General features: G+C 32.5%; 1 protein-coding gene across 2 annotated transcripts; it reads left to right on the forward strand.

The window, feature by feature from the left end:
• Positions 1 to 10,683: 10,683 nt before the first annotated feature.
• LOC139855385 (uncharacterized) lies at positions 10,684 to 14,564 on the forward strand. 2 transcript variants are annotated; one of them, XM_071844601.1, is made up of 4 exons: positions 10,684 to 11,618; positions 11,727 to 12,257; positions 12,378 to 12,544; positions 13,884 to 14,564. In XM_071844601.1, the coding sequence occupies exons 1-3, from the start codon at positions 10,845 to 10,847 to the stop codon at positions 12,486 to 12,488; spliced, it is 1,416 nt and encodes a 471-aa protein (XP_071700702.1). In that variant the 5' UTR covers positions 10,684 to 10,844; the 3' UTR covers positions 12,489 to 12,544; positions 13,884 to 14,564. The 2 variants fall into 2 exon arrangements, with proteins under 2 accessions (XP_071700702.1, XP_071700703.1); XM_071844602.1 differs by having other exon boundaries at positions 13,921 to 14,564.
• The last annotated feature ends 73 nt before the right edge of the window (positions 14,565 to 14,637 follow it).

Below are 14,637 nucleotides of genomic sequence, written 5' to 3' on the forward strand. Positions count from 1 at the left end.
TAAAAGAATTGTTTCCCATTTAATCCATGAAAGTTTACAATCATTCCCCGACCCCCCCAAAAAAATTTGCATCTCATACCTTCAAGAAGATTGATGATGCAAGAAGGAGCGCGAAACAACGAAAAGAAGTATAGAGGGAGACTATTGAGGACCGCCTTAACAAGTGTCAACCTTCCCCCGAATGACATCATTCTTGCTTTCCAATCCGATAACCGTTTGCTAAATTTATCGACTATAGGTTTCCATGCTTCTTTCTTGTTTAGTCTATCACCTATCGGCATCCCAAGATATGTGAAAGGAAAAGATCCCGGAGTGCATCCCAATCTGTTAGCCATGCTTTCGATTTCTTCCCTAGAAACACCAATGCCATATATATGGCTTTTAAGCATATTTATCTTAAGCCCCGAAACCTTTTCATAGCACTCAAGGGTTTTATGAACATTGATGATGTTCCTTTTGTTCCAATCTCCGAAAAATATCGTATCGTCCGCGAATTGTAGGTGGGAAATATCGATCTTATCTTGGCCGATTTCTATCCCCCTTATAATTTTCTTGCTAACCACAATCTTTGCTAAAATGTTTAGTCCTTCACTTGCAATGATGAATAGGTAGGGGGATAGGGGGTCCCCTTGTCGAATCCCTCTTTGAAGGTGAAATTCTTTTGTTGGTGACCCGTTAACAAGGACCGAAATGGATGCGGATTTAAAGCACGACCCGATCCACTTTACCCAATTAGACCCGAAACCCATCTTCTTCATAATGTCAAATAGGAAGCACCATCGTACGCTATCAAATGCTTTTTCGAAGTCCGTTTTAAAAATGAAGCATTTAGATTTGTTGTTTTTAACATCACCAATCAACTCGTTTGCAATTAAAATGCTATCTAGGATTGATCTTCCTCGGATGAAGGCACTTTGTTCGTTTCCAATGAGTTTATCAATCATGATTCGTATCCTATTTGCAAGTAGCTTTGAGATGATTTTATAGTAACTCCCTATTAGACTTATTGGTCTATAATCACGTAGGTTGATTGGGTCGTTTTTCTTCGGAATGAGTGCAATGAAAGATGCGTTACAACCAAGTGATATGTCACCGCTGGACCAGAACCATTGTATCACCTTCAACAAGTCGTCTTTGATCACCCCCCAAAATTTATGATAAAAGTAAAAATTGAAACCGTCAGGGCCGGGTGCCTTTGAAATATTGCAATCTTTAATAGCCGCCCAAACTTCATCTTCACTGAATGGAAGTTCCAATGCTGTTGCGTCTTCTTGAGAAATAACCGAAGTGTCAAAACCTCCAAAATCAAAACCCTCAACATTCGGTTCTTCATAAAAGGATTTGAAGTGTCTGAACACTTCATTCTTTATGTCAATTGGATTCTCTTGCCATTCCCCATTAATATGTAACCCACGGATATTATTTTTGTTGTTTTTCCTTTTGATAATTGAGTGAAAGTATTTCGAATTTTCATCACCATCGACCGCCCATTTCATTCTAGCTTTTTGCTTCAACATGTTTCGTTTTATTCGATCTTTCTCTGCCCAATTGTTCCTGCTATTTAACCATTCTATTCTTTCATTCTCCGTGATACTTCTTTTCTCTGCCTCCGAATCCCACCAATTGCAAAGGTCACTTAGTTGCTTTAGTTCAGCCTCAATTTTTCCATTCGAATTGTTGAACCAGGTTCTGAGATTATTTTTAACATTTTTTTAACTTATACCTGAATGCAGTATCTGGCCGACATGGGCCGGTTGGTTGAGCCCATGAATTCTTTACGATTTCTTCTGCCCTTTCAGTATCAATCCAGGCATCAAACACTCGTGTGGGTTTGGGCCCAAAATCAGGCTGACCGTTCTTGAGAAGTAACGGAGTATGGTCAGAAAGTGTCATGTCTAACGCATGAGTAGATAGATCGTTCCATATCATAGCAAACTTATTACAAACAAGGAAACGATCTAACTTGCTGAATTGAAGTCCGTCATCGCTAATTCTAGTGAATTTTCGTCCCGATAGAGGTATTTCGATCAAGCCATTACTGTTGATAAAGTTGTTAAATCTTGCTGCTCGGCTTGGTATAAAATTGGTATTTTCTCTCTCGTCTATGCTCCTCACTTCGTTAAAATAACCACAAAAGACCCATGCCGCATTGTCATATGACAGAAGTTCGTTTAAACTTTCCCAAAATCTCTTTTTTTTCGCATCACTATGAGGCCCGTAAACATTAACAACCACAATTTTAGAGTCATAGTTAGAAAGTTTACCTTTAATTGCCAAGAAAAATTCGCCTTCCACTGCACCATCAACCTTGAAAACGCTGTCATCCCATACCAATAATAGACCCCCAGATCTACCAGTGCACTCTTTGACCGCATATCTTGCATGCTGTGACCCCCAAATATTTTCTATCCAAGAGTCATTGAACTTTCTTCGTTTTGTTTCTTGAACTGCAGCAATATTTGGGTTGGACTTATGAACTAATTGTTTGAACCATCCATGTTTCCCGTCTTGATTAAAACCACGAATGTTGACTGTTAGAATCTTCATTGATGGAATTTTGTAACTCGAGCACGAACATTGTATTGGTTTTCTATGTTTCTTGATTCGTGTTGAAACCAAGAAGTTTAGCAAAATCGCATAGGTTGACACTGGCTTCTGAATCACCTTGACTTGAAACTTCATTGTGAACAACTTTTTTTGATTTTGAATGGATTAATTCTTCAATTGATGGCGAACGAGGTCTTTTCGAGCCACAAGTGCCCCTTGCCGCTGACCTTTTCTTTTCCCTAGCAATTTTTTTGGCGTAATTGATTCGTGATTAAATCAACAATTGTTTATCAGATTTCATAGAGATGGAATGATGGATAGTCAAGTTTCTATGCATAACCGATTGTATATCAGATGCAATCTTATTTGTTTTTCTTGAAAATACTTGTATTACTTATATTTTGTCAGGCATTTTTGCTAGCTTTTTATTAAAGTTTTAGCAGTTCAAAAAAAGAATGATAGATAGTCAAGTTTCTAAGACGCGATAGAATTAGAAAATAAAATAGCTAACATTGACAATAATAAGAACTAATGATAGATAGTCAAGTTTCTATGGATCGAAAGAATTAGGAAATTAAATAGCTAAAAAGAACTAAGTTGTTATTTTAACAAAAAAAAAAAAATAAACAAAATATATAAATAAAATACCACAGAGTATAATATTACAGAAATCAAGTGCCAAATAAAATTAAAGTTACCAATGAATCAACGTTCAAATTTTCAGTTTTTAATAATATTTTACGTGGCATGGTATATTCTTTTCCAATTTCTCGAAATGTAGGATAAAATGTTAGAAAGAGCCAAATTATTATATGTTTGATAATTAACTTTTGCCATCGATAACGTTAATTTATGGATTTTTCTATTAATTTTAGGTCTATGCTACCACGTGTATTCTTGATTAAATTTAAATTGAAATACCGACCAGTCAAATAATTTAATCCCGAACTGTACAATATTGAATGTTTGTTAATGAATATTTGTTACCCGCTCATTTGAGATTACAAATAGATTCCAAATATTTTAAAAATTAAATAATGAATCATACAATATTTAACTTAATTTGATATTCTATACTTCAGAATTATCAAAACAACAAGCGTTTGTATTATAATTATTAATCAAATACAAGTAACAAAACAACAACAACAAAAAAACTTAATTCTACATAAGTGAATTATGAAAGAGGTAAAATATAGACAATCATTTATTTATCCTATAACATTTCTTCATCCAGAATGAAACATCTCACCTCAAAAATAAAGAAAGTCTCATCTCTCAATGTTATATGAATAGAGAAATTGATTTTAAAAGAACTTCCGCCTATTAGTAAGTAAAAAAAAAGTATGAGTTGCGTGGAATCAAATTTCAATAAGTTTTAAACATGCCTAAAGTTGAATTTAGGTTATAAGCGATAGTTAACTCGCTAATAAATCCACTAACAAAACTAATATTAAAGATAAATAATTAATTATTTTTATAATAATTGATAAATAATTCACTTTACTCATTAAATTGGATATTGGAGTTGTTTTATGTAATTAATGTTAATTTGTTGTAAATTTAGTAGTTAAATATGGATGGTAAATAGTCAAATATGGATAGTAAAATTTGTACTATATATATGTACATAATGTAAGTTACAAAAACACACATATACATTAAATACATCACACATCTCTTCAATCTCTTTCTCTCCTATATCTTCTACAACACATCTCTCTTTTATTGGTTCTTTCAATTTGAATATATTGAACCAGACCACTAAAGGTAGTTATAAGCCTACTGAAATATAACACGTTATCAGCACGAAGTGCTCCGTATAATCAAGGTTTATCTAAGCAAGCACACGTCACTAATCAAGGTAAGAAATTATCTAACTTTTATTAACTTCACTAACATTTATATTTATGTTATTTAAGTTATATATGGTCGGTTATACCGCCTGAATTATATTTCTGTAATCTAACTTTTATTAACTTCACTAACATTTATATTTATGTTATTTAAGTTATATATGGTCGGTTACACCGCCTGAATTATATTTCTGTAATCTAACTTTCATTAACTTCACTAACATTTATATTTATGTTATTTAAGTTATATATGGTCGGTTATACCGCCTGAATTATATTTTCTGTAATCTAACTCTTATTAACTTCACTAACATTTATATTTATGTTAATAAGACCTCATGATTGTACGCAACACGTCATTTGACAACACGGTACTTTATGTACGCAACACGTCATTTGACAACACGGTACCATGGGTCGAGATTAATTCCGATCAATACGAATACGATGGGGTCTTTATATGTTATCTAACATTTATGATTACTTATGCCATTAATCATTATTTATTTCATGCATACTAATGTTTATTCTTAAAAGTAAATCTTAAAAGTTAAAATAAGAAAAAATAGTTTGTATTTTTATTAAAAGTAAATCTTAAAAGTTAAAATAAGAAAAAATAGTTTATATTTTTATTAAAAATAAATCTTAAAAGTTAAAATAAGAAAAGGTAGTTTGTATTTTTATTAAAAGTAAATCTTAAAAGTTAAAATAAGAAAAAGTAGTTTGTATTTTTATTAAAAGTAAATCTTAAAAGTTAAAATAAGAAAAAGTAGTTTGTATTTTTATTAAAAGTAAATCTTAAAAGTTAAAATAAGAAAAAAAAATCTTGTCCTTATATTACTCATACGCGTTTTGATATAGTGACTTTATTCGTTAACATCAACTAACGACGTTACAACGGTCATATATACATAACGGTTGTTAACGTCAACTGACGACGTTACAACAACTATATTTTTCAAATATAAAATAAACATCTCCGTTTTCACATTTTCACAAATCAATCTTCATTTTTCAGATTACTACTCTCAAAAAGTTTTTGTAAAAATGATTCACACAAGGATGATTTTTCCTATTGTATTGGTCATATTAACTATCATCATTGTTGCTAATATACCACCGGGTGAACCTATATTCTATCATGCCCTTGTGATTTTATTATTTGTAATCATACCATTATTCTGTTGTTTGCTACTTATGAATTTAAAATGATTCTAATTTCATTTTATTATTTGTCTATGAATAGAAGTTGATTATGATTATGATTTATGTTATTCATCTTTTTGATAATAGAAAATGTCGAATTTGAAAAGGCTTAAATTTGCTCATTTAGAACAAGTGGGAACAACTACTTAACATGGGTTATGAATGTAGAAAAACATCTCGAATCAAACGGTATTTTAGAAACCCTGAATGAAAATAACAATTATTCCGAACAAGAGAAAGCAATAGTAAGTATTTTTCTTAGCAAACATATTGACGAGTCCTTAGAATCTACATATTATATGATCAAAAATCCAAGTGTATTATGGAAAATACTCAAAGATAGATACGATATTAATTATCAAAAAAAAAAAATTAATAATAATAACGGTGATACATGAAAGAATAAAATTAAAGATATTAGTAGACGCTCTTATAAGAATTCCGGAGATTCTTATTAATGATCTGGTAACGTGGATCATCAGTCTAGTATTTCTTGAATACATGAACATCTTGTTTAGCTCTACAAATAAGTCCTAAAAGAAAAGAAAACGAGAGTGAATCTGTTGACAAATCTTGATTAAATTAACCCTGAGCTACCTTGAGACTTGAATGGTTTGAATTTTCTAAGATGCCTAGTTTTTTTTATGTATCACTCATAAATAAATGGTTTTAGACCATAACGCATATGTTTTATTAAGTGTTATCTTTTATGTACTTCAGATTATAACTTGTTTGCAGGTAATATAATTTGATTATCTTGCTAAAATATAACTCGTTATTTGCTTATCTTATTTGAAGTTTTAGTATGAATCCTGCAGAAATACAACATCAATTAAATGGTAAAGACCTATGTATTGCAGATAGTAGTAACATACACACAATGATCAAATTTAAAAAATATTTCATTGATTTAAATCAAATGAAGGAATTATAAATACTATATCAGCTCTTGCAAACTTGATATAAGAAACGAAAAAGGCAAAATTTTATATTACCAAATGGTACGAATTTTTTGGTAAACAATGTCTTGTTTTCTCCTAAATCAAAGAGAAATTTGTTAAGTTTCTCTGATATATATCATAATGGATATGATTATCAGTCAATGATAATAAAAAATGAGAAATATCTATGTAGCACCGAAAAGCGCATAGGATTAAAAGCGCATATGATAAAAAGCGCATATGATGAAAAGCGCAGCGCATATGATTAAAAGCGCATATGATAAAAAGCGCATATGATGAAAAGCGCATCGCATATAATTAAAAGCGCATATAATGAAAAGTGCATATGACGAAAAGCGCAGCACATATGATTAAAAGCGCATATGGTGAAAATGATATATGATGAAAAGCACATATGGTGATTAATGAAAATCACATATGGTGATTAATGAAAAGCACATATAGTGATTAATGAAAAGCACATATAGTGATTAACGAAAAACACATATGGTGATTAATGAAAATCACATATGGCGATTAATGAAAAGCACATTGAGAAATAATCACCAATGTTTCTTGAAAGAATTCAAGGGTATATATATGGACCAATTCATCCATCATGTGGACCATTTTTCTAATAGACGCATCTAACGCATGGTCTCATGTTTGTGTGTTATCAAGCCATAATATGGCATTTGCAAAGTTTCTTGCACAAATTATTAAATTAAGAACACATTATTCTGATTACACCATTAAAAGGATGAGACTTGATAATGCTGGTGAGTTAACATCTCAAGCTTTTAATGATTATTATATGTCTACAAGGATTGTTGTTGAACATCCAGTTGCTCATGTGCATACACAAAATTGGTTTAGCTGAATCAATAGATAAACGCTTACAGCTAATAACTAGACAATTAGAAATGAGTACAAAACTCTCAATATTTATATGGGGACATGTAAATTTACATGATGTGACCTTAATTCGTATTAAATCAAGTGCAAGTTATAAATATTCTCCATTACCAACTTAATTTTGGTGGAGACCAAATATTTTCCATCTTAGAACATTTGGTTGTGCAGTGTATTTTTAATTGAACAACCACAACAAATGGTTCCTCAAAGAAGGATTGAAATATATGTTAGATATGAAACATCTTCAATCATAAGATATATTGAACCCATGACGGGTGATGTTTTTACAGCAAGTTTTGTCGATTGTCACTTTAATGAAACATTGTTCCCTATATTAGGGGGAGAAATGAAATATAAATAAAATGACGTTTCATGGTGTGAACATCAATTAAGGAATATTGATCATCGCACAAAAGAATGCGAAAAGAAAGTTCAAATATAATGCATATGCAAGAACTTGCAAATTAATTACTTTATGCATTTAAAGATACAAAAAATAAGTGACTAAATCATATATACCAGCAGTAAATGCTTCAGCTAGAATTGAAATTACAAAAGCTGGCAATAATGTCACTCAAGAGTCTTTGCTACGGCAGAAACGTGGGAGACCAATTGGTTCCAAAGATAAAAATCCTCGAAAAAGAAAATCAGCTGATAATGAGGTAAAAGAAAGTGTTCAACAAGAACCACAAATCAATACTCCTTCTGCAGAGGATATTGATAAATGTAAATACATAAATTGCAATAAATTATGCAATATTATGAAACTGAAATGAAATGAAAAATCTTGATGAGATATTTTCATATAATGTTACAATGACATCATGAATAAAGATGATGATCTGGAACCAAAATCTGTCATTGAATATCAAAATAGACGTGATTGAACTCAACGGAAAGGAGCAATACGAGCTGAATTAGAATCGCTCAATAAAAGAAAAGTTTTTGGATCAATCGTTATCACTTTTAAAGATGTGAAACAATGGGATACAAATGAATTTTTATCCGAAAAGAAATGTGCAAATGAAGTTACAAGGCAAAACTAGACTTGTAACTCAAGATTTTCCACAAAGACCATAAATGAATTAGGAGAAAAACTTATCCTCCTATAATGAATATAATTACTTATTAGATACTTAATCAACCTGGTAGTTATTTAAATGCATCTCATGGATGTTGTTACTACTTATCTGTATGGATAACTTAATAGTGATATATATATGAATATACCTGAAGGGTTAAGGTATCATAAGCATCTAATGCAAAACCCAAGGGAATATATTCCATTAAATCACAAAGATTTCTAAATGGGTTTATACAATCAGGACGTATGTGGTATAATCGATTAAATTACTACTTGATAAGAAAAAGGTATACATATAAACTTATTTGCACGTGTGTTTTATAAAAACAATGTTCGGATATGTGATCATAGCTGTTTATATCAATTATCTTAAATAAAGAAATCTATGAAGCCATTCAACTTCTAAAGAAAGATTTTAAAATAAAAAAAATCAAGTATTACGTTGATTTACATATTGAGCATATAACTAATGACTTACTTATACATCAAACAACTTATACCGAAAAGATTTTAAAATATTTTAATATGGACAAGACAAAAACCATTAAGTACTCATATGGTTGTTAGATCTTAATATTGATACTAATCCATTTCATCCTCTAGAAGATCATGAAGATCTTCTTGGTTCAGAAGTTCCATATTTTAGTGCAATTGGAGCTCTTATGTATCTTACAAATTATACAAGATCTGACATTTCTTTTGCAGTTAATTTGTTGACAAGGTTCAGCTCAGCCCCTACCAAAAGACATTGGAATGGGATCAAACAAATAGTTTGATACCTTCGGGGAACTACTGATTTATAATTATTTTATTCTAACAACTCGAAACAAGATTTGTTTGGTTATACAGATGCAGATTATTTATCTGATCTACATAAAGCTAAATCTCAAACTGGATATGTATTTCTAAATGGAGGCACCGCAATATCATGACGTTCTCAAAACAAACACTTGTTGCAACATCATCAAATCATGCCGAAGTGATTGCATTACATGAAGCTACTCGGGAATGATTTTAGTTAAGATCAATGATACAAATCATTATTGATTCTTGTGGACTAGAACGCTATAAAAGCCCAACAACTATCTATGAAGATAATACAGCTTACATAGTACAAATGAAAGAAGAGTATCAAAAATGACAGAACAAAACATAAATGCTGACGAGGCGCTAAAGCTATAAACGGTCTTAACGGTCATAAGTTTGATGGAAAAGAATGGTATATTGGTAAGGCTCAGAAAAAGACTGAAAGGGAATAGGAATTGAAACAACAGTTTGAGCAAACCATGAAGGAGACTGTAGACAAATCACAAGGGTCAAACTTGTACATAAAAGATTTAGATGATACAGTTTCAGATAAAAACCTCAGATTCTTCTCATATACTCAAGATCTCGTAAAAAACAACCAGATTAAAATGAGATACGTTCAATCAACAACTCTGCTGATCTTTATACCAAAGCACTGTCAATCGCTGTTTTCAAAACATACGTTCACAATATTGGCATGAGGCAAGTTCAAAAGATGTGACGACTCAGCGTTGTCTACTTGAGGGGGAGTCAACTCTATGCTGCACTCTTTTTTCCTTAGCTAAAGTTTTATCCCACTGGGTTTTCTTTAGCAAGGTTTTTAACGAGGCAGTATTAATTGCTCTTTAAAAAAAAAATTACCATTCAAGGGGGAGTGTTGTAAATTTAGTAGTTAAATATGGATGGTAATCAGTCAAATATGGATAGTAAAATTTGTACTATATATATGTGCATAATGTAAGTTACAAAAACACACATATACATTAAATACATCACACCTCTCTTCAACCTCTTTCTCTCCTATATCTTCTACAACACATCTCTCTTTTATTGGTTCTTTCAATTTGAATATATTGAATCAGACCACTAAAGGTAGTTATATTGAACCAGGCCACTAAAGTTAGATTTTTGAAAACCATTGCCAACTATGTTGAAAATAAACTATTCACAAGGTTTAAAAAACACACACATACATTTTTACATTTTAGTGAAACATCAGTATTAAAATATCTAAAGTAGCATAAATTCACTTCTATTGTAAGTCACATTATTTATATGTTTAGCATGTAATGTACATAAAGTTTACCTTTTTCACACATATAAGCGAACTAGTAATATTACGGAGTAATACTTGTACAATCTCCTACAAAGAAAATCATTTCATGCATCATTGACTTGTACCTTTCACTTTACCTTTTTCACTTCAGTTTTATACTCCGCTCCAGGATACCCCAAGCCACCGTCAACCACCACGGCGGTCGCCGGAAAATGGCAATTTTCAGATTCATTCCATCAAGTATAAAAGACATATGTTTAATCATCTCATTTTTCTTTATCTTCTATCTTCTCTCTCATCCTCTCACATCACCTATCCCCACCGTTAACACCGTCTTCTCCGTCTTCCAACCTCCTCCGACCACCGTCACAACCACCACAATCCGTCACCTGTTATTCTCAATCGCATCCTCACAGAAATCATACGTCAATCGTAAACCCTACATTCGTCTCTGGTACAGCCCCAACTCCACCAACGCCGTCGTCTTCCTCGACCGTCCAGTCACCGGCGAAAATTCCGGCGCTACCGAAGAATCCGACCTCCCGCCGGTAGTGATCTCCGGCGACACGTCACGGTTTCCGTACACGTTCCCTAGGGGACTCCGGTCCGCAATTCGCGTGGCGCGAATCGTGAAAGAAGCGATTGAGTCACGTGATTCGGACGATATAAAATGGTACATATTCGGTGATGATGATACTGTATTTATTACGGAGAATTTAGTTAGGGTTTTGAATAATTATGATCCTGATAAGTGGATATATATTGGAAGTAATTCTGAAAGTTACGAACAGAATCATCTGCATTCGTTTAAAATGGCGTTTGGAGGTGGCGGTTTCGCAATTAGTAGATCGTTAGGTAGGGTTTTAGTTAGGGTTTTGGATTCGTGTTTGATGAGGTATCCACATGTGTACGGAAGTGATTCTAGGGTTTATTCCTGTTTAGTTGAGCTTGGTGTTGAATTAACAAACGTTCCAGGGTTTCATCAGGTGATTACTATTCTTTTATCTTTGACTTGTCAAAATTAATTTGTTGACTTTCTAAGTTTGACGTTACAGGTAATTTTGTAACTTAATTTGAGTATCTTTGCATGCCAGGTTGATGTTCGGGGCAACTTATTTGGGATACTTGCAGCACACCCATTGTCACCATTGTTATCACTTCATCACTTTGACATTATAGATCCAATATTTCCAGGTTATACCAAGCTTGAAGCGGTGAGACATCTTTTTAAAGCTGTGAAACATGATCCTGCTAGGATCCTTCAGCAGACTGTTTGCTATGATTCTTCGAACTCGATCACAGTATCAGTTTCGTGGGGTTATGCAGTTCAAGTGTTTGATGGTAATCGATTACTTCCGGATCTGATTGAGGTGCAGAAAACGTTTAGCTCGTGGAGGAGGAAAGAGAACTTTTTTTCTAGCCTTCATATGTTCAACACACGCGATTATAGTAAAAATTTGTGCAAAAGTCCGGAAGTTTATTTCTTTGAAGACGTATTTCCAGATGAGAAAAACTCATACACTGTTTATAAACGGAAAGTTTTGACGAATTGCTCTAGAAGTAACGGGATCCGGAACTTAATCAATATTAAAGTTTTCTCGGGTGTGGATGCTGAGATTAAACAGGTATACATGTGTTATGATTTTGAATTTGAATAGAGATGGTAATTTTAACCCATTATACGGGTCAAAACAAGTCCAAATGAACCATAAAATTGTGTGACTTTCTTGTAATTCAATGTGCAGATTAATGCCCCTCGTCGTCAATGCTGTGAAATCGTAAGACCGTACAATGAAACCATGATTATTGCTTTACGAAGTTGTAGGACAGATGAGTTGATTGCGATGAACCCATAGTGTTGTTTTTGAGTATGGAGACTCGATCACGCATGTGGCCTACTTCAAAGCACAAGGTAATTGTTAATACGTTTAGGATTCTCTCAAGTTCCATATAACTTGACTAGTCATGTTGATTGAATAGTAGTCATTGGATTTAATTAATGGTTAAGATTCAGGAATAATTTACCACCTATTTGTTCCCTCCTTATTTACCACATCTTCCTTCCATTTTAATATAATTTTCCATCATTACGCATTTTTACCATATCTATTTTATATAAAAAAGATAGAACATCTACGTTTACGTATATTGTCGTCACAGTAGAATTCATGCTTTTGAATTGAAGGTTATGTATATCTTGAAGGCTTATTCATGTCATTCATGCCATCCATTCCATTCATATCATCCATGCTACTTGTAACAAAATGACAAGAATCACTTTTTACTATTTATACGGAGTACAATAATATTATAGTGAGGGTCAGTAAAAGTCGAATGAAGAAAGGAAACGAGAAGTTATACTAATTGGATGGAAACTGTGATAAAAAAATAAATAAAATAAAAAAGGAAATCAAAATTAGGAGTAGTTACAAAGAGGTGGTTATTTATGCTTCAATCTTGACCGTTGATTAAATCCAATGGCTATTATCCACTCAACATGACTAGTAAAGTTACATTGAACTTGAGAGAATCCTGATCCTTGTTAATAATGTTGTAATTGAAGAAGTATCTGAACATGGTGTGATGAATTTGCTTTACTACAAGTCAAAATGTCTGAACTAGCTGTTAATGATAATTCCGTGTCCCAGTCTATGCATTATGTACTTTGTAATAGTTAAGGATGAATAAAAAAAAAAGTATTTTATGGATTGGAAGATTCAAATTTTTAAGCTGAATAATGTTTAAAAGTCACATTACTTCTTAAAGATGCTTCACTTATGGCTAATGACGGTCCATTTCCGGAACATAATGAGACGAGTTTTGACTTTTATAAGTCTAACCAATTACTTTTTGACTTTGAGATTGTTGTTGATCATAATATTTTTAGTAAGTGATCCGTACACCACCTCATTTTGTCATACACCACTTAAATGATTTTTTGGACCACGGTACCCCTTCTAAAACTTCATTTTGATTGTGCGTCTTTACTTGCATAAGGGTAAAATGGTCAAAAAAGTTATTCTGGTTGTGTATGGCAAAAAAGAACCGGTGTACGGATCACCTCACATTTTTTATGTTTTTTTGAAAGTCATTAATCACTGCATTAATATACATGGAAACTGTTTGCAAACTGTAAGATGGTGGGTATTGCCACCAAAATTGAATTTGGGAAGTAGTACTAGTTTTTGACTCCAAAAGGTCAAAAGTAATTATGGAATTTGGATTGATTGTGTTTGTGTATTTCTGTACAGGGAGGCATCAGATACATTAACATTTATTCCGTTTCAGGATTACGACGAAGCATCACTTAGAATTAAACAGGTGTATATTTTTGAGCCTTTCTGTGGCCAAATTTTGAAGAAATTATAATGACCATGAGTGAAGACTACAAACTTGGAAATGAGGTTCAAGCTCTTTTTATAATTCATGGTTAGCAATTGATTCAGGGATGTTTGCTATTAGTGGATTTAATTTAAGCATGTTCAAAGTGTATCATTTGGTCTAATTAATTATTTTGAGAAGCTTAAGTTTTTTGGTATACATCGGATACCAGCATAGTAAATAATGGACCATTAGGTTGTTTATTGTATAGATTAGGCATAAGTGTATGTGGTAATGATAATGCTAACAGATCGTTTAGCTTCTCCTACACACAAATATTGTTAGCACAAGGGGCGGGTAAAATACCCAGTTTGATTACCAAATTTGATCACCCATGTCATGTCCCCTTTGAAAGTTAGTCACACAAAATTCCAGACACTTGTTATAGTGAGTGCAAAGTGTGGTTAAGAATTATAGTTGTAGTGACAGATAGCATGTGGTGGTGGTTAATCGTGTTGGTTGTGGTTCTATAGATGTTTAGAAGAAAAATGTGAAGAGCATTTTGCTTTGGAAGGAGTGTTGCATTTACAAAGTTTATTGAAATATATATACCGAAGGATACGGTTGTATAAAGTGTATATTATATAAATTGAGAGGAAAATTTGGTAAGACTTATTTTGTGTA

This window comes from Rutidosis leptorrhynchoides, chromosome 6 (assembly GCF_046630445.1).
Source record: "Rutidosis leptorrhynchoides isolate AG116_Rl617_1_P2 chromosome 6, CSIRO_AGI_Rlap_v1, whole genome shotgun sequence".
In the NCBI taxonomy this organism is placed as follows: Eukaryota; Viridiplantae; Streptophyta; class Magnoliopsida; order Asterales; family Asteraceae; genus Rutidosis; species Rutidosis leptorrhynchoides.

Bases quoted from the DNA above. Each gene is read 5' to 3' on its own strand.
- LOC139855385 (XM_071844601.1), top strand. From the start codon at position 10,845: ATGGCAATTTTCAGATTCATTCCATCAAGTATAAAAGACATATGTTTA. The intron at 11,619-11,726 runs GTGATTACTATT...TTTGCATGCCAG, and splicing joins ACGTTCCAGGGTTTCATCAG to GTTGATGTTCGGGGCAACTT. The intron at 12,258-12,377 runs GTATACATGTGT...TTCAATGTGCAG, and splicing joins TGGATGCTGAGATTAAACAG to ATTAATGCCCCTCGTCGTCA.